The sequence below is a fragment of the Hippopotamus amphibius genome, chromosome 16 (assembly GCF_030028045.1).
Source record: "Hippopotamus amphibius kiboko isolate mHipAmp2 chromosome 16, mHipAmp2.hap2, whole genome shotgun sequence".
NCBI classification, from domain to species: Eukaryota; Metazoa; Chordata; class Mammalia; order Artiodactyla; family Hippopotamidae; genus Hippopotamus; species Hippopotamus amphibius.
In genome coordinates this window covers 29,144,703-29,165,448 of record NC_080201.1, presented here as the reverse complement: position 1 = coordinate 29,165,448, position 20,746 = coordinate 29,144,703, and the positions used below count along the sequence as shown (strand labels likewise).

Genomic DNA, 20,746 nt, shown 5'->3' with positions numbered 1-20,746 from the left:
CAGATTTGTTCCCTCTACTTAGAATGTTCTGCAGCCAAGACGATGCAGGACTGACCTTTTCTCATCATTCATGTTTAAGCTCAGCCATCTCCTCCTGACAGAGGCCATCCCTGACCACATTCTCTCTGCCATCACCCTGCTTTTTTCGTCACTGCCCTCCTTACAAATTGGCAGTGATTTATTATATTTTGTTTCCCCCACCAGCTTAAGAACTCGATTAGGGCAGGGATCTTGTCTGTCGTGGTCGCCACTGTGCCCCCAGTACCTAGAATAGTGCCTGGCACTCGGATGGCGCTCAGTAAAGGGTAGGAATTCCGCGCAGGAAGCTGTGGGATTGCTTTCTCTGCGCAGAGCCAACTCTATCCACGTGGGAGGGGCGGTGGCCCGAGGCTTGCGGGGAGTGACAGCTCAGTCGAAGGCCCCGCCCCTAGCCCAGGCCTTGTCCATGTCCTCCTCCTCGGGTCTCCATAAAGTTTTTTTTGGCGGCGCGCCGCGCGCGGGCTTCTGGGAGGGCCGGCCTCAGCCAATCAGGAAGCGCGGGCGAGCGGCGCGAGAAGCGGCGGCCGCGTTCTCTAGCCGGGACCTGAGTGGCGGACACGGCTGCAGCGCCAGGTAAGGGTGTTTCTGACCCTGTCCTTCCGACGTGGGGCATGTCCTTGAACCCAGGGCCCCAAGGCTGGGCGGAGCCCGGTCCACATGCTCGGAGCCGTGCTGCTCACACTTTCCGTTCACCTCGTGGCAGCCGGCACGCCTGACGCTAGCGACACAGCGTCCCGCCGAACCACCCCCCCGTTATAGCGTCGGGCTGCGCTCCCGGAGTGCCTTGTATCTGCCCTCTTTCTGAATACGGAGCCTCGGCCCCCCGGCGGCCCTCCTGTCCCACTACAGCGCTCTGCCGGCGCGCCACGCCCCCACGCCCACCCCTGCCCTGCGAGCCCACCCCTGCCCTGCGAGCCCACCCTTGGGTGGATCCGTGCCCCCCCCCCCCACATTCTGCCTGATTACCTTCGTGACCACGCCCTACCAGCTCTGTCGCCCCTCGGGGGTACACCCTGTCGGGAGGCGTTGCCCTCTCGAGAAAGTGACGACCCTGTGAGCCTTGGCCTATCTCCTCTGTCTGCATCCAGCGGAATGTTCCTTCCCGTGCAGCGAGATGCTGGTGATTAGAACCTGGAGGTGGCCCGCACTTTCTCTGGGCCGGCAGCACCCCATCCTCTGCGAAGGCAATGCCTACGTTTACTGACGGGGCCGACCGCAAGGGTCTTTGTTCAAAGTTTGGACGACCCATTGACAAAACTGGTGGTCCATGTTTGCCCCTCTGTCAGGTGTGAGAGGAGGTTTTGTTTTGACCAGAATGTCTTTCAGCAGGGGTCACCTTTCTGTTATGTTTGAGAGGTGTGAGAGAGTGTCTTTGGGCATCGTATCTTTTCTTCTTTCAGTTCTTCTCTGTGAATTTGTGTTTGGGACGTTTTCATTTTTTATCGGTGGTGATCTTACTCGAGCCTCATCGTTCTAAATACCTGTTTATTAGGCTAACAGATCTCACGTGAATATCTCAAGCCTGGGCCTCTCCCTTCACCTATATACAGCTGCTTACTTAAGATCTCCACTGAGATGGTTTGTAGGGAGCTCAAACTGAACGTTTCAAGAAAGGGGTAGCAAGCTTCCCTCCACCTCTCTTCCTAGACTGCTCTTCTTGCTGTTTTTTTCTCTTTTCAGTAACGTAAAAGGCTCTGACGGATAACCTTTGAGTCGTCCTTAACTGTTTTCTTCCTTTCTTACCCCACATCCAGTGCTTGGCATCCTGGGCAAGGTCACCATCACTTCTCTCCTGGATTATTGAGATAGTCTCCCAGCTGGTCTCCTGGCTTCTTCCCTGGCCCCTATTTTCAGCACAGCAGACAGAAGGACCCTCCAGTGGGTCCCCATCTCTTTTAAAGATGGACTCCTTACAGTGAGCTATATGGCTTTATATAATCTGACCCATTGTTACTTTCCCACTTTTGTTTTCTGCTACCCTTTGCTTCCACATGGCAGACATGCTTCGACCTCAGGACCTTTGTGCTTGCAATTCAGTATTCATATTGTTCGCTCCCTCCCTTCTTTCAGGTTTTTATTTAAGGGTCACCTAGTGAGACTTTCCCCATTTCCTTTCTTTATCGCTTTAGTTGTTTTTATATTTTACTCATTTATCTTGTGTGTTGTTTGGTTTCTCCCTCTAGAACGTTATCTGTTTTGTTCCCTGATGTATCCCCAGCACCTAGACCTGGCACACAGTAGGTGCTCAATGAAAAGGAAACAAATCCATGTTCCTGACACTGTTAGAGGCTTGGGGATCCAGTGGTGACTGAGATAGGCCTGTGCTCACTGAGCTGCTGTTTTCTGCGGAGCACACCACCAGCAATAAGCCCGCAGGGATAGCATGTAGTGGCAGGGCCTTTTTAAAAAGAGGACAAGGATATCTGAACAGAGATCTGATTGAAATCAGAGAGGGGAATATTTAGGGCAAGAGCATTCCTGGAAGGGGAATAGCAAGTGCAAACACCCTGAGGTGGGAACATTGGAAAGGTGGTGACCTTGAGTGTCTGAACCTGATTCTTGATGGGCTGAAGTAAAAAATAAGGTAGAGAGAAAAATAAGATGTGCCACGGGGAGGAAGGGGTCAGAACAAAGACCCTGAGGTGAGCACCTAAGGTATGTTCAGGGAACAGGTCACTTTAATTCAGCAAACATTCATTTGGTAACTTTTTTTGTATCAAACTTAGCAACCGTGGATTCAAAGCTGAGCAGTCTGTGGACCTTACCCTACAGGAATTCTCCATGTAGAGAGGGAAACAGATTTGGGGAAAAAAATCATCACAGCTCTTTCAGCTGGCCGGGGAAGTACAGTAATAGACTGTTGAGAGTAGTGTGGGAGGGGTAAGTAAGAGTGTCCTAGCTGACTTTGAGAGAGACACGGGAGTTCTGCTGTGGTAGGGTAGGTTTGTGTTCTAGCAGAGTGTGCATCTGTATGTGCCAGGCTATGAAGGGAGGAAACAGCATGGACATCCCAAGGAGTAGTGAATGGCTAGGGTGTCTTTGGTGGGAGGCAGTAAGAGATGAGGATAGTAAGGGTGGCAGTGCCCATTCTTGGAGGGCACTCTGATTGGCCGTGTCAAAACATGAACACTTCCTTCTATAGGAGATGGAAGGTGTCCCTGAGGGGTAAAGGCAGGGGAACATTTCAGAAAGACCTCTCTAGCCAAGGGGAGGGTAGGTTAGAAGAACAGAAGGCTTAGACTGTTGAGGTAATCAGGAGAAAAGTATGAGGTTAGGGTGGAGGCAAAAGAGATGAGGTTTAAACTTTGCAAAAGGTTTGGGAGATAGACCTGGAGGTTGGATGTTCAGGAGAGGAAAGGGAGCCTGAGGTGGTCTGTGGCTGAATTGACTCGGTGCTAATCGTTTTACCAAGAGAGACTGGAAACGCAGGAGGAAGTGATGCTGATGGTGGTGGCAGTGGCAGCTAAGAGAGGAGAGAAGTGAGGCATTTGGGATAATGTGTAGTTTGAGGCACCCGTTGGTCAGCCAAGTGTAGATGTCAGGTAAACAGAAGTGGCCTGGGGAGAGAGCTAGGCTGGACATAGAGATATGGAAGTCAGCTTTGTTTCGATAGGTCAGGGTCCTTGCCTGGACCCAAATAGACCTTTGAGGTCCTTGGATGAGCTTTCTAGGGAAGGACAGCATTGAGCCTCCTGACACTGCATGTTCAAGAGTGTGCGTGTGGTTCTCTTGAGTGCACATGTGTATGTGAATGGATTCAGAGAGGTCTGTAACCATCTGGAAGATTAATGGCCATGGTAGGGATTGTAGTTGAAGTCCCGGTGGATGTTATCCAGAGAAATTTGTAGTGTGAAAGGAGGTCCAAGGGTAGCATTTGAGGGGTGGATAGGTGAAGAAGCCACGGCATAGGAAGCTGAGAGAGGGAGGAGCTGGAGGAAGAGGAGGAGAACCAGGGGAAGGTGGAGTCTCAGGAAGTTTCAGGAAGAAGGGCATGGTCAGGGTTTCAAAGGCTATGAGAAAGGAAGGGTTGAAGAGTCCATTGGATTCGGCAGTTAGGTCATTGGTGACTGCTGAGGAATTCAGGAAATGGGAGGCAGGCAGGCAGGCAGAAGTTAAATTGCAGTAGTGATGAATGAATGAGGCCTGACAAAGCATGGCTGCCTCTTTGTGAAGGGAGTGAGAGCAGAGGAGGACATGGGATCGAGGAATTTTTTTTTAAATAAACTTCTTATTTTAGAATTGTTTTAGATTTACAGAACACATGCAGGATAGTACGGAGTTCCTGTACGCCTCACCCAGTTTCCCCTGTTGGTGAGGAATTATTTTAGGGAAGGAGAGATGTAAATCCTAGGGGAAGGAACCAGTGATAGTGGGGAAAAGGACCACCATCACTTCCTGAGTTCTGGCTGTGTGCAGGTCTCTGCCATAGGCTTTACTTGTATAATCTAATGCCATCACGGTAGCCCTGTGCTGTCAGGCCTACTCCCTTCCCCGTCTCCCTCATTTCAGTAAATGGCATCTTCATGGTCTGAGTTACACAGGCCTGAAGCCTTGGCTTCTTTTCTCCTCTCACACGCTATATCAACAATTCATGTCTACACTAAATCTACTCTTAAAATATAGTATCCATGAATCAGACCCACTTTTTGTCTCTTCCGCCAGTGTTGCACTGGTCCATGAGGGTCTCATGTATCATGTCTGGGTGATAGAGTAGCCTCCTGACTGGTCTCCCTGTTCTTACTTTGTCCCCTTACTTCCCCAGGCAGTTCTCCACACAGCAGTGGGAATGAGCCTTAAAGAAGGCTCAACCCTTCACTAGCTCCCGTCACACATAGGCTGAAAACCAAAGTCCTTGGTGCTGGGAAGCCTACATGATCTGACCTGTCCCGACCCCTTCTCCCACCACCCTTCCCCATGATTATGTGCTTCAACCATGTGACCTCCTGCTCTTCAACTATGCAGAACACACCTCTGCCTTGTTTCCTTGGCAGGACATTCTTCCCCCAAATATCTGCATAGCTTGCCCCCTTACCTCACTCAGGTCTCTGCTCAAAGGTTTCCTTTTAAAAGAAGCTTCTCAGAACACCCCAGCTAAAGCAGTCCCACCATCCACTCTACCACATTTCCTTGCTTTATCTCCTTCATAGCACTTATCAGTGCCTGGCATCATGTGTCTATATGTTTATGCATTTTTATTGTCTGTCTTCTAATAGACATAAACTCCCTGAGTCTGGGAACCTTGTCTGGTTTTTCCACAGCTCCTTCCCCATTGCTTTGAACAAACAGTACCTCGCATGCGGTAGATCCTCAATAAGTATTTGTGAAATGAATGAAGGAAAGAAGGAAGATGGGGCTCTAACTTTGGTGGACTTTACAAGGCCAACATAGGAATTTAGAAAATGAGTCATTAGACATTTTGGGAAAGGTGTGTGGAAGGTTATTCTGGCAGTTAGTGACTGTATTGAGAATCTAGCTACTGTTTAAGGGCAGTGTTGGAGTTTTATATATATATATATATATATATATATTTTTTTTTTTTTTTTTTTTTTTTTTAAGGTAAAGCTACACAATACTTTAAATTTTAAGCTGTTTGGGGGAGAAGGAATCTAGGTATTAATAGACAATAACATAAGGCAAATGTGGAGAATGATGTCAGCAGGATGATGGACTAACAGGTCCTAATGCTTGTCCCCCCATAAAAACAACAAAACAGCAAATAAACAGCTATATATTGATGAAAATAGCTCTGTGAGAGCTCCAGAGTAAAATAAGGAGGCTGCAGAAACCCTGTGGAGCACAAAAACAGATGACCAGTACATGGAAACACGTGAGGTAAATAGATAGCTGGAGTAGAGAGAAATTTAGATGAGGGGAGATTCCTGTGGGGTGGGATTGAGGAAAACCATTTGGTAGGTAGGACTTGAGTTGGTGTTAAAAATGATAGTTAATATTTGAATGGTTACTGTGTGGCAGGCGAGGAAAGTAGAACTATTTTTGCACGTCACAGGTGAGGAGTAATTAACTTACCCAAGGTCACCCAGCTAGAGGGTACAGTTCCTAGCTGGATCTCAGGGGTGTGGTGGAAGGTGAGTAGATGTCCCTGGTTCTGAAAAATGGCGTGAACACAGAGCAGGGTATGCAGAGGATGGTCAGGGACAGAGTGAATCACGTTACTAGTACACAGGGTTTCTCCAGAAACAGTGCCTTCTCTGGGTCCTGTGAGTGGGAGGTATTGAGGGCTTTTGTGCAGGAGCAACATAGGGAACATGGTGGTGGAAAGATTGACATGTTCTCAGTGAGCAGAGTGATGTGCAGTGGGAGGGGCTGGAACTTGCATCTAGCAAGAATTTGGGCTTAAAGGGAGGGAAGTCTGGCCTAAGTGATGGTGACGAAGGTGGAAGCAACAGTCTAGCCTTATTGTGGTAATCATCTCACAGTATATATGACTGTCAAATCATCATGTGTGTGCCTTAAAGTTATACAACATTATGTGTTGGTTTTATCTCAGTAAAGCTGGAAAAAGAAAAAAAGCAACAGAAGACACTGCAAAAATAAAGTATCCCTTGCTGTCTAAATTTGTTTAGGTAATGAGAGATTTGGAGAGTGAGAGATGTCATGTTATCTGAATTTATAGTATTTATACTCCTTAGGGAGTAGCAATAGTTTGGATAATGAGGAATACCTACCTGCTTTCTCTCAAAAATGTATCTGCATCTGTTTTGGTTTCTGAGTCTGCAGAGTAGAGAATACCAATAAATAAGCAATCCAAGGTCCTGCACAGATGCAGGGAGAAGGATGAGTTAGAACCTAAGAGGGAGAAGCCAGAGTACAGGTGAAGGGGTTTGGGAGGGCAGCTGAAAGAGGGTGTTGTGGTTGTAGTTGTGGGAGGACAACTGCATTTTGAGACGTGCTGGGTGTGACAGTTATGGGTTTGAGTGGAAATGCACAAGTGGTGCCTGGAAGCTCCTGGTTTGGAGTGTGAGTTCAAAAAGCAGGATGGAAGTGTGGATTTGACATTCATTGCCATCGAGGATTCAGGGGCAGTGGTGAGATGGTCACTCTGAGGCAAGGAATTTAGAGCAGTTTTTTTTGTTTGTTTGTTTGTTTTTTTGGCACATGGGCTTAGTTGCTCCGTGGCATGTGGGATCTTCCTGGAGCAGGGATCGAACCTGTGTCCCCTGCATTGGCAGGCAGATTCTTAACCACTGCGCCACCTAGGAAGCCCTAGAGCAGTTTTAAAATGAACAAGTTATTAAAAATTAGAAAAGGTCACATACACTTACGGAAGGAATTCAGATTGACAGAGAGTTATACAATGAAAAGTAGAAATCTCCCAAATCAGCTTTGCTCTCTCTCTGGAGATAATGCTAAGTTTGTTGCTATGCTAATGTTATGTGTCTTGCTATTTCTTCTAAATTCTATCTGTGAACAAACCTTTGCATATATATTTATTAATATACATAATATATATTGAGTGTATAGCTTAATGAATTTTTACTTATTTATTCAATCATGTGACATCACCTGTATTGAGATACATGTTCTTATTTCTAGTACCATAGATTTTTTTTTTCTTCTTAAAATCCATATAAATGGAATCATGCAGTATGCCCTTTTTTTGGTATCTGGCTGCTTTAGTTCATTTTTATGTCTGAGAAATTTATCCCTGTTGTTCCATGTAGCTGTAGTTTGATCTTTTCCATTGCTGTGTGCTGAGGTATGACTATACTACCAAAAAACCCTCAATGGTATAATTCTGTATATACAGTGTTATAAGATTATTTGGGGTGGGGATGGGGGGTGGAGCAAGGGACTCAGACTTTTGTTAGAATCTGGTAACAGCTATAGTGCTTTTCTTATATTTTTTAAAAAACGTATGCAGATATTTCCAGGGGTTCCTCATACCTGGGATGCTGGTGTCATGGCCCTCAGGACGAGAAGCCTTCCTTAGTTTACAGCAGGGTGTCTCAGCCTTGACACAATTGATATTTTAGGCTGAATAATTCTTTGTTGTGGAGGTTGTGCAGTGCATCATAGGGTGTTTAGCAGCACCCCTGGCCTCTGAGTCTAGATGTCAGCAGCATGTGGCCTCTCTCTCTCAATTGTGACAACCAAAAATGCCTCTAGATATTGCCAGTGATCCCTGGGGAACAAAGCTGCCCCCAACTGAGAACCGTTAGTTTAGAGAGAACAGCCAGAGCCAAAGGCTTTTGGAGGTAGACTTGGTGATCTGTCCCTGTTTATGCCAGCTGTAATATGGGGCCCATATCTTTCCTAAGGTTCTGTATACAGATACTTTTCATCACCGCTAAAATGGGGCTGCTGCTTCTGAGGACACATTCATTAAGTGAGTTTAAAGACTGAATTAAAATATCGCACATCTGTAGATTCTTCGTGGCAGGCAGGACCTTAGAGGTCACCTGAGCCAAGCCCTTTGTCTCACTGGTGGTGAAACTGGGATCCAAAGATGAGGAAGGGCCAGTCCCAGGGTCAGAGGGCTGGTGTGGGGCAAAGCAGGATGGGGTCCCACAGTTGTATCCCAGGTCTTCTACTCTGAGAATTTGTCAGAAGGTAGGCTGTGTGGGTACTTTGTTTCTATGTGATGCCAGATTGCTTCTCTTTGCTCACTGAAGATGAAATAATGCAAGTGTTACTTTATGTATCAGGCAAGCTGATACTACACACTCCTTACTGCAAACACTGAGTCATCCAGGCCCATACTTGTACTGAATCACCCAGGTCTTTAATTTCTCTTCTGTCTAGGGTAATTTATTTTAGTTCTTTGTTTTCTCCAGAAGTCTACCTTCTGAATGATGATTAGGTCTAACTCTTTTACCTCGTTTCACAGGACTATAAAGAATTATCCAACAACAGTTTTTTTTGTTTGTTTGTTTTTTAATCATCTTTTTCCTCCTGTTCTAGTGGTGTCTGAAACAATATCTGTTAGGATGTAATTTTCTTTTGGTTGTTATAATTGACAGGTGACAGATACAGTACAAAGTAGAATGATATTGTCATTTAATCATAGTTTATATATTCAGAAGAGAGGAGAGCAGAAGCAGTCTTCAACTTTTGACACCTGTGAGGCTTTCCTCATTAATCTTGGTGTTGAACATTGAATACTCTTCTTGTGTTTTAATCCTATTACAGTCTAATTAATAAGAAGGTTTGAGGGCAAGATTTCCACTTGAAATTCAATGCTAAATTTCTTTTGAATCACACCTTCATTGTGGAAATTTTGATTTATAGTTAAAACCATATTTCATAGTGGGGAATGTAAAAATTGTACATTAAAAAATCTCAGCTCTCGGGACTTCCCTGGTGGTGCAGTGGTTAAGAATCCACCTGCTAATGCAGGGTACATGGGTTCCATCCCTGGGCTGGGAAGATCCCAGGTGCCATGGAGCAGCTCAGCCTGTGCACCCCAACTACTAGAGCCCATGCTCTGCAACAAGAGAAACCACCACAATGAGAAGCCTGCACACTGCAACAAAGAGTAGCCCGCATTTGCCACAGCTAGAGAAAGCCTGTGTGCACCAATGAAGACCCAGTGCAGCCAAAAATACATACATACATAAATATATAAACAAAATTTCTTTAAAAAAAATTTTGCAGCTATCTCCCAGAAGTTCTTACTGAATGATATAAAGCTGTGATTAAATAAGTCATAATTTAGTATCATATATTTACTAGATGATTTTGAAGCAGAGATGTTTATAATTGACAAATGTTGCCAAATGGGCAACTTTGAGAAAAAGCTAAAATAGCATTTTACAGTCACATAGATCAGGAGAATTAATAAAATACTTTCTGTGTATCATCAACCTTTTGAAGTAGATAGGCATTATCATCTTCTTAGAGATGAGGAAATTACGAGGGGAGATTTGGATTTTATCCCAGGGGTAAATCAGTTGATTTATTTTGAAGGGTGAATGGCCAGGTAAAGAGGTACATAGGGTGGGTCTGGAAGAGTCCTTAGCACAGGAGCTTCTGTCTCTGTGGAACCAGGGTGCATCACTCTCCCAGTATGTGGATGCATTCACCAACTCAGACACTGAACAAATCTCATTGTTCAAGAGTTTTTATAGAGCTTGATCTGCAGCCTTTGCTTCCCCTTCCCAGAGGTTGATGGGTGAGGCTGAAAGTTCCAGCCCTCTAACCACTTGGTCTTTCTGGTGACCAGCCCCAACCTGAGGCTGCCTAGCTTAGCTGCTCTACGTTACCTCATCTGCATAAATTCAGGTGTGCTTGAAAGGGGTTCCTTGTGAGTAACAAAAGACTCAGAACTTCAGGACATGACAGGGGTTTTAGAAGCTTTGTGCTAGGAACTCAGGGACAGGGACCAAATATATTTCTTATTCTACACTACTCTTGTCTGGCTTGATTAAATATTTAACATAGTTATATTGGGAATGTAGAAATGACCATATTTTTCATAATTAAGACGCAGGTTAATAGCAAGTGAGTCGAAGTTATTTGATGCATTTTTGGTCTGCCTTTTTTTAAAGTTTATTTCATCCTATATGCAATTTGGAGATTTTTTTTTCTCTTTGTTAAGAATGTTTATGTGCATGGAATGGGCATTTTATTGGACACCGAATGACAGGTGAGTACTGACTAATTTGAGGAAATGGAAGTCTGCCTGGTCTTTGGTTTTAGCTCTAAACAGGAGCTGTCTCTCTAAAGCTGTGAGCTTTAATTTTTTCCTCTGGTTAATTTTCTCAGCATCCTCTAGGTGTGGTGAAGAGGTCTGGATCTCGGGAACTTCGGACTAAGAGCATTCACCATTTCTATTTATTTATTTATTTTTATTTTTTTGTTTATTTTTATTTTTATTTTTTGACTGTGCCACTCGGCATGTGGGATCTTAGTTCCCCAACCAGGGATCAAACCCCCTGCATTGGAAGCTCGGCGTCTTAACCACTGGACTGCCAGGGAAGTCCCACCGTTTCTGATATAGCAGGGTGTCCTGCAGCCTCTGAAAAACAGTGGGTCATTGTCCTTCATTTTGGAGGGGAACTTTTTATTGAAGTGCAATACAGAATCAGAAAAGTGCATACATAAATCACGAGTCTAGCTCAAAATGAATGCACTATTAAGCAGCACCCAGCATAAAAAACCAAAATTACCAGCCCCCCAGAAGCCTCCTTTCTGCCTCCCCCCACCCCCCCCTTACCAAAGGGTAACCAGTCTTGCCTTCTAACAGCAGTGATATGTTTGCCCTTCATTTTAAGGCTTACCCGGGTATTTGAGGAGGTCTGTGGAGGCTCAGTAGGACTTCTGCCAAGAGGCACAGAGAGCAGTTTGTTGCTCAGGGCCCTGGTACCCTGCCATGCTCTCTGAAGCACCTTTTGGTGTTTCCAGGGGCCTCTCAACAATCAGGCTCAGTCATGCTGACAGAGAGGAGCCTTACTGCTGTGAGTCCGTCCTTGCTGGCCTTTTCCCATCCAGCCCCAGTTTTGCTGCATTAACTGTTCCACATCCCACTTCTTTGGGTTCTCAGCGTGGCTTCTTCCTGGCTCCCTCCTCCATAGCTCTCCAGGGGTGCATCTGGCATCCAGTCTGCATGTGTCTTGGCCAGATTTCTCCAACACAGACCTTGGACTTCACCCCTCCCCTCCCCTGGTCATGTTAGTTCTCACTATTGGACCAAGCTAGTGAGGTTATTTTCATGATCAGTTTTCAGTGTCTTGGGTCAAAATTGATATTTGGTTGGTTTAACCCCTATATTTTGTGTCTAAATTGATACTTATTTTGCAGAGGGGTTAAACTTGCCTTTAAATTTGTTAAATTATCCATGTTTAGAAATTTAAATGAAATAGAATGATGACTACATCAAAGTATAGATTTGCAAACTTTAATAACTTTTTTCATAAATCAGTTTCCACTGGTTGAGTTATAATGCAGGACAGATCCAGTTTTTCCCAAATATGGTATCATATACATTTCTCTCTTCTCTCAGACAGACATGGAACAAGGTTATTTTCTACTCTGAAGTTATATAGCACAATTCTTCCTGTATGTATATTTGTTCTTTTAGTCTGGAATTTGTTCACCTGAAAACTGTGCTATTTCTTCTAAAATATCCCTGGGTTTTTGTCTGGGTATTTAGAGGGAAAGCACTAGTCTGGACCAAGTGTGATCTGAATTCATGCCATTTATACTGTCACTGCCTTATGCTGTGCAGCCTCAGAAATGTTAAGTATCAGTTGGTAGTCGGAAGAGAATGTTTTTGCTCCTGTCTCTGCTTGCCAGTGGGTGCTGATTTGGCAAGGCTGTGTAGGAAGCCTTCGAGAAGAACAGAGTCTCCACAAATGAAAGAATAAAACTGTTCATTCAACAGATGAGCACCTACTATGTGCCAGGCACTGTTCTAGGAACCTAGGGTACCTCAGTGAACGGTACCTTGTGCAGTTTACATTCTAGCTGGGGTGACAGACAATAAGGGGGATGAGGAGTGCTGAGGGTGGTTACAGGTTGCACTCAAATATTTTGTTCTAGGTTGGCATCAAAGGCAAGATGACAGTTTAGCTGAGAGAGGTAGGGAATCAGCCATAAGCTTATCTGGGAGAGGCATGTTCTAGGCAGAGGAAATAAGGAGTACAGAGAAAGGCTCTAGGGCAGGAACGTGCTTGACCCAGTGGAGGAACAGCAAGGAGGCCCCAGCATGGCTGGAGCCCAGGAAAGGAAGGCTGGCAGGGCTGGAGATGAGTCTAGGAGGTAAGAAGAGATGGGTTACTTCTGTAGGGCTTCACTCTGCACAAGGTGTTTAAACAGAGGATGGATGTGATCAGACTTTTTAAGGGTCACTGGTTGCTGGGTTGAGAAGAAACTGTAGGAGACAAGGGCTGAAGCTGGGAAGCCAGGAAGAGGTGAAAGTGGCTTGGATGGGGGAAGGTGGTGGGAAGAGGTAGATTCTGGGTACATTTTGAAGGCAGATTTGAAAGGCTTTGTTGGCCTAATTGGATGTGGGATGTGAACCAGGGAAGCCTTTAAAGATTTTGGCCCAAGCAGCTGACTGATGGAGTCTCCATACTGAGAAGGCCAAAGAGCAGGTTTTGTAGGCAGAAGGTTAAAGCTCAGTTTGGGGCATATGAAGTTTAGGATGTTTAGAGATTCAGCCTTTATTTTTCTGTGGTCAAAATAATTCTAATTAACTTTTAAAAATCATAGTTATTGAACCATATTAAAGTAAATCATGACTTTTATTTTGCATTTATTACTTACCCTCAAATCCATTACTTTAAATCTTTGTATGGGCAAGTTATTTGAGAATTTGAGCATTTCCTTTGTCTGAATTTGTCTGACATGGAAATGTTACGTGAAATGTTAGATATGTTTCTTTTTTTCCTTTTTTTTTTCCTTTTTTTAAATATAAAGTTTTGTTTCATTCAGGGAGTTCCAAGATCTTCCTTATGAAGGAAGAAAAGTATTTCCTTCTCCTTGGCTCTGTTAGACAAATTATTTTTATCTTAGATTTTAAAAAAATGTGGGGGGGGAGAGGCAGCATATTTCTTTTCTTTCCTCTTTCTGGTGAGCAACCATGTTTCTGATCGTTCATAGAATGTCATTGGCCTCATAGGTTTCTGAGGAAAAGCATTTCTGCATCAAGCAGGAGCCATTGTTTAATAATACTCTCTGTTTCTTTCATCTTCTGTCCCCAAGAATACCTTTCTCATTCTGCAATCCACATTTTCCCACAGGTAGAGATGGCCAGTTACAGCCTGATTCTATTAGGTCAAAAAAAAAAAAAAAAAAAAACAGTGATTATTTAGAAACTTTAAGAGTTTATAGTATATGACTTTTTTGTCTAAAGATTAAAGTCAGCTTGGCACTTTATGAAGAATACCCAAATATTTTCATGTTTACTCCAGCTGAGCTATTTTTGTTTTAACCTTGTGCCCTTGCCTTTAAAGTTAATGTCTTTTAATGTTCATTTTTAAAAGTCCTTATTCTGCGGTGGATTTATGGTGGAAACCATGCCCTTTTAACATTAACCTGCGATTCATAGCTGAGATTTAATTGTATATTACATTAACATTGTAACTGCAATTCTAGACCACAGGGGTTTCCAGAGTACAATATAAGCCATGGGTTTAAAACAAAGAGGAAAAGTATGATCAGCAAGAGCTACTAAAGAATATTGTTCTTTTTTAATAAATAATTTTGTTAACCTTTTAGCAATGTAATTTTTTAAAATGATGTTGATACTATCTATCTATTGTTGATTTAAATAGTGGTAGGAGTTAAAAACTCCTTGGTTATGAACCTTATACAAGGACAGTACAGTATATAGAAGCTCCATAAATGTGTAATATGCGTTAAATATCAACATGTTCATAGGTCTTTTCTCAGTCAGCTGTTGGAGAAACAGGTGATCTTGCTAATATTCATGGTCTAGAAGCCAGCTACTACTTAAATTAGTATAATTATTAGTTGCAACAGTATTTCTAAAAGTAGTAGGTATATTAACAAGTTTAATATTCTGAATGTCATATATAACAAGCAGACATGGATCTCTGCTCTCAGAGATAAAGCTAAAGAACGAGTGAATGGAGACTTGGATATGAATTTAAAAAGACTGTCTTTTATGTTAGTGAAGGAGCAGGTGTGTGAGACTCACACAGGATTAGTCAGAAGACCTATGTTCTTCTGGTCGCAGTTCAGCTTCCTTGCAGCAGGCCGGAGTTGCTTGTGTCTTCTCAGGATCCTCACGGAGCTTTTTGGGACCCATATGAGATGAGCTGGCCTTATGAATTGCCTGGCCCTCTGCTGGTGGAGGTGTTTTTCTGTCTAAGACAGGTAGAGGGAGAGGAAGTGCGGGAGAGAGTACTTTAAGCTTCCCAGAGGTTGCCAGCGTGGCTTCCGTTGCCTTGTCAGCTTTGAGTCTGTGACGGGAGACAGGAATTCTGGTCTGCACCTTAATATCTTTGCATTTGTTCTGGTGGCAGAAATCAGTCTTGGGGCTGTCAGTATGATCTGTTTCTTCCCAGTCTGACTCATTTTCTCTGTCAGACCTGTTGTTCTTGGGCTGTGTTCAGGAACAAATGCTGCTTGTTGATGAGCTGTCTCCTCGTCTGTTTACAAAAAATTCTAGTGTTTCTTTAAGCTTGTGGCAGGTTCAGGCAGTGTTTAAAGCCTATCTTTCCCTTGATTTGGGTCTCTTCTTTTTTCTCCCCCACATAGGATCTGCATCTCCAATGGATACTGAGGGGTTTGGTGAGCTCCTTCAGCAAGCTGAACAGCTTGCTGCTGAGACTGAGGGCATCTCAGAGCTTCCCCATGTGGAACGGAACCTACAGGAGATCCAGCAGGCGGGCGAGCGCCTGCGTTCTCGTACCCTCACACGCACGTCCCAGGAGACAGCAGATGTCAAGGCGTGAGTACTGGTGGGGAGGCAGTTCTGGTACTGGGTGGCTTGGGGGCAGGATCTGTTTCTTCTTTCCTGCCTTGAATTTGGATGCAGTCTGTAAAAAGACAGATACAAGCCAGAGTCTCAGGAATTCAGGAGAGGTTTTATAAACAGGTCAGCAACCTTGCTTTGTCTCCTTGCCTCCCGGGTTTTCCAGCCTGTCTGCCTGACCAAGCTGCGAGCCCCTATCACAGGCAGAGATGATCAGGGTGAGAAAGGATGAAGAACTTTGTCATGCAGAACTGTCCCAGTCGTTCCTGCTTGTGTTCCCTGACTGTGGGGTCGTAAATGGTTCACACAGTGTATTCGTAAATGTGGGTCACACAGGTAAGTGTTACGGTCAGAGCCAGAGAGCGCGAAGTGATGAGCGAAGGTTTTAAGAGCACCTGGAAGAAATTGATGAGCAGGTAGTGGTGAGAAGCCATTCAAGTGAGGAGTGGTCCTGTCTGCTTATTGTCAGTGACCCCAGAGGCTGTTTCTAAAAGGCCTTGGAAATGCAGCGCCTGCTAGTTGATTGTAGAAGGGGAAAGTGGGGGAGCCCCAAGAGAGTGCAGCGGGAGACAAGTGCAGATTGACTGGCCAGTGGCGGCTGCTGCCACACAACGTCGTTGGGTTGTTGATTCCACAGACATGTGTTTGGGGCCCCCACTGTGCCAGGCCTGGGCCGTCTCTGGGGCTGCAACTATGAATTAGACGTGGTCCTTGCCCTCAAGGTGCTTATTATTTGGTGAGGCAGGAAAAAAAATTCCTGCCACTTTTTGTTAAGAAATGTGATTTACTGATTACTTACTGTTCATCAGTAAAGTTTTGCTTAATCCTCACAATAAATAGTAGGATTGTGGTCCCTGTATTACAGTTGAGCAGCTAAGGCTCAGAAAGGGCAAGTAACTCTCTCAGATCACACAGCTGGTGAGTAGTGAGTCAGGATTCAAACCCAGCAAGGCTTACTCCAGTGTGTATGCTCCTTTAGCCCGGATGGAAGGGTCATGGAAGGATGGAGAGGTGCTGTTACTTGTGACCTTGCTGGGTCTGGAAGGTGGCTGAGATTCTCTGTGGGAAATACTGTATGGGAAATCAGTTGTCTCCTCAGTCTTCATTCATTAAACTTGAGGAAGACCTAAGTGCTGGTGTTAAGGTAGGGACATTGTTTTGTATACATAGTAAATGTCACAGGGGTGAGTATAAGGGCTATATTTTTTTTTTCCCAACGAATCTTGAGAGCTGAATGTTTTGGCTGTTCTGTGGAGTCAGTAAGGATGTTGTAGAGATTCTTATGTAGGCCCCCCCAGATTTTTGTTTTTTAAACCACTAGTTAGTTTTGGTTCTGTTGGTTAGTAAAGGTAAATCAGGAGAACCCTGGCAGGGATTTTTCACTATCCAGCCTGGTAGCTAAATGCAGCCAACTGCTCCCTTACACTTCCCCAGCACCCCAGCCAGCCTTTAGACATTTCTGCTAACTTGCCCTCCCTGCAGGCTTCTACTGCTGCTGCTGCTCCTGGTTGCCTGCAGTTACCCAGGGTCTTGAGTGTGCAGGCTTTTGCTTGTGTGAAAGGATGCTGCTGGAGCGAAAGGACTCTGATGCCAACTGAGTTGCTATAGTTATAATTTAATTGCATCAGCTTTACAGCCTATTAAGAGCAAAAAGGGAAAATGTTTTCTTGGTAACAATTATCAGTCATGCTCTCTTTCTTGTAAATTTCCATTCTTCCTCATCTCTTTCTACCTTAAATTCATCATTGTAGGGAGGAGGAAGTTGGAACGTTGAAAGAATGGGTATAGGGTGGGGCAGGTGCTTAAAAAGAAACCAAAGGGCTGACGACTGTATTTTTCCATCTCCTTGATAGGCAGAGGCATAAAGTGTGATGTGAATATTTCAGTACAGGATGAGAGCAGAGGAGAGAAGTGAATAGGGAAAATTTTCTTGCATGAAATAAATTTTGAAAGAAATTTCTGTCTTCAAGATTTTAGTTAAGATTAAATTGTAGATTTAAGATTGAATTGTTCTGTGTTGAAATTCATTTGTTTAAATAGACTGTTGGATTTTTCATTTTAGGGAACAGATTTGCTAGCTTTTTTGCATGTGTGTGTGATATTTTTAAATTGTTACATTTCTTCACACATAAAGGAGAATATGCATAACGTATATAAAGGTATAAATCAGGGGTTGGCAGACTAAGACCCAGCAGCCAAATCCAACCTGCTGCCTGTTAAAGTTTTATTGGAACACAGCCACACTTAGTTGTTTATGTATTGTCTGTGCTGCTTTTGTGCTACAATAGCAGAGTTGAGCAGTGATGACAGAGACTGCATGGCCGGCAAAGCCTGACGTACTTACCGTCTGCCTTCTACAGAATAAGTTTGCTGACTCCCGATGTAGATAATAGTAAAATGAATGAATACCCTTGTGCACATTGCACAGTTAAGACGTATAATATTATCAGTAGCTGTGAAGCCCTCCCTGAGTACACGTTGTCAGTTGCACTCCCTCCTTTTTCCCATTGGAGATGCCTCATTGGACTTTTCCTTTCAGCTCAGAAGCTAAACAACCTAGAGATGTACAAAGGAAAAGCCAGCAATCACTGTCTCTCCCTAACTTTACCCTCCAAGGTAATCGATGTTATTAATGTGCTTATTCTTTCACACTTCTCTTCACATTCATGCAAAGCATGTAAAAACATTTATTTGCCCAAAGGTAAACAGCAGATTATAACTTTACTGTACTCATACTACTGACCTACCTTTTAAAGCACTTACTTTTTGTAGATACTGTACCAAGTACTTTCCATGCATTATATACTTTCCTCTTAAAATAACCCTGTGAAATAAGTGTTACTGTCTCCATTTTATAATGGAGGAGAGTCACATAGCAAGTGGTCACACCAGAACTCATATCCAGCTTGGGCAGTGGGAACCCCTCACATTTGTAAGGCGTTTTCAGTTCCCATAGGTGTTCTCTTGACTGGTCTTCACACGCCTGAGAGGTGAGAGAGGCAGAATTTTCCTTCACGTGTTAGCAGGAGAAAAAGGAAGCTTGGAAAAGTGATGTGTCCAGGATTTGCAGTCAGTAAGTGACAGGTGGGACTAACCCACGCCTCTTGACTTTTTTTCTGCTCCCCCTGAATACTGACTAAGAACAGCTTTGTCCTCCTGTTCTTCTGGGACTGGACTGTTTGACTCCAGCCTCTCTGGCTCTCTGGTCAAGAGAAGCTGCCTGGCTTACAAAAATTGGGGCCAGCTGGGGGCAGGGAACCTTTGGATTTTTCCACCCTTAGAAGCTGAAAGTTTCTGGTACAGCCTTTATTTGTAAAACCATCCCTACCCTCGATTCCCTGCCTCCTCCATTGTCCATATGCGCTGCACAGGCCACATACTGCACAGTTCCTCCAGGCACCAACCACTTGGATGACCTTCCTCTTCTCATAATTCTAATAGCTAATTTTTAAATTCCAAGGTTCCCACCTGGTATGCCTTAAAATCACTGGGCACTGGATACATTCTCACATATCACTGGTGGAGATGGAGTACCTGTGGGACAGAGTTTGGCAATAGCTAGTGAATTTACTCTTGACCCAGCAATCCCACTTCCAGGGATCTCTCCCAAAGATACACTGCCAAAAGAATGAAAAGATGTGTGCACAAGGATATTCTTTGCAACATTATTTGTAATGGTAAAAATTAGAAACAACTCCAACATCCATTGGTATGGGACCGGTTGAATAGCTATGGTACATGTGCATAGCAGAGTGGTTTTCAGTAGCACAGAAGAATGAGAATATACACTGCCATGGGTGGAGTGACTCCAGGCCATATCGTTAAGTAAAATAAACATGCAGGGTGGAGGAAAGTGTATAGTACTTTACCTTTTAAGAAAACAGGTGAAAGAAAGTCCATGTTCATGGATTGGAAGACTTATATTATTAAGGTGTTAACACTCCCCAAATTGATCTATGGATTAAATGCAATTCCTATCAAAATCCCAGCTGGCTTTTTTGCAGAAATTTGTAAATTGATCCTAAAATTCATGTGGAAATTCAAGGAACCTGGAATGGCCAAAACAATCTTTTTTTTTTTTAACTGAAGTCTAAGTGACCTACAACACTGTTATTTCCAGGTACACAACATAGTGATTCAGTATTTCTGTACGTTACAAAATGATCACCACAATAAGTCTAGTTGCCATCTGTCACCACACAAAGTTATTAAAATATCATTGACTGTATTGCCCATGCTGTGCATTTGTTCTAGTGACACATTTATTTTGTAACTGGAAGTTTGTACGTCTTAACCTCCCTCACCTATTTCACTCATTCCCCCCAGCTCCCTCCCCTCTGGCAACCACCGGTTTGGTCTTTGAATCTATGAGCCTGTTTCTGTTTTGTTACGTTTGTTCATTTGATTTGGTTTTTAGAGTCTACATATAAATGAAATCATATGGTATTTGTCTTTAAAGCATTAAAACTTTAAAACTCTTAGAAGAGAACATAGGTGTAAATCTTCCTGACCTTAGGTTAAGCAAAGCCTTCTTGGCACAAGTGACAGAATCAAAAATAGATAAACTGAACTTCATCAAAACTAAAAAAACTTTTGAGCTTTAAAGGACACTTATGAGGAGAGAAAATAACCCACAGAATGGGAAGAAAATATTTGCATATTACATATCAGATAAGGGATGTATATCCAGAATATATTAAAAATTCTTACAACTCAATAATAAGACAACCCAGTTTATTTTGAGGTATAGTTGATTTACAGTATTATATTAGTTTCAGGTGTATAGCTTCGTGATTCAATATTTTTACAGATTATAGTCCATTAAAAGTTGTTACAGGATAATGGCTATAATTCCTTGGGCTATACAATATATCCTAGTTGTTTATCTATTTTATACATAGTAGTCTGTACCTCTTAATCCCATACCTCTAATTTGCCCCTCCCCCTTTCCCTCTCCCCTTGGTAACCATTAGTTTTCTATATCTGTGAGTCTGTGTCTGTTTTGCATATACACTTGTTTGTATTATTTTTTAGATTCTACATGTAAGTGATATACAGTGTTTGTTTCTCTCTGACTTTTCAGTAAGCATAATGTTCTCTCAGTCCATCCTTGTTGCTGCAAATGGCAGATTTTCAGTCTTTTTTATGGCTGAGTTGTAGTCCATTATATATGTGTATCACATCTTCTTTATCATTTGTGCGTGAGTACTTAGGTTGTTTCTGTATCTTGGCTGTTGTAAATAGTGCTGCTTTGAACATTGGATGCGTGTATCTTTTCAAATCAGTGTTTTCACTTTTGCCAAA

At 43.4% G+C, this 20,746-nt stretch overlaps 1 protein-coding gene across 1 annotated transcript in view; it reads left to right on the top strand.

Moving 5' to 3' along the window:
* The first annotated feature begins 518 nt into the window (after window positions 1-518).
* The window catches only part of NUP93 (nucleoporin 93), a 105,581-nt gene continuing 85,353 nt past the window's right edge, over window positions 519-20,746 (top strand). Inside the window, exons 1-2 of the mRNA XM_057712257.1 lie at window positions 519-612; window positions 15,226-15,418. Coding sequence (XP_057568240.1) covers window positions 15,240-15,418 — 179 coding nt within the window. The 5' untranslated portion in view covers window positions 519-612; window positions 15,226-15,239. The remainder of the gene's footprint in view (window positions 613-15,225; window positions 15,419-20,746) is intronic.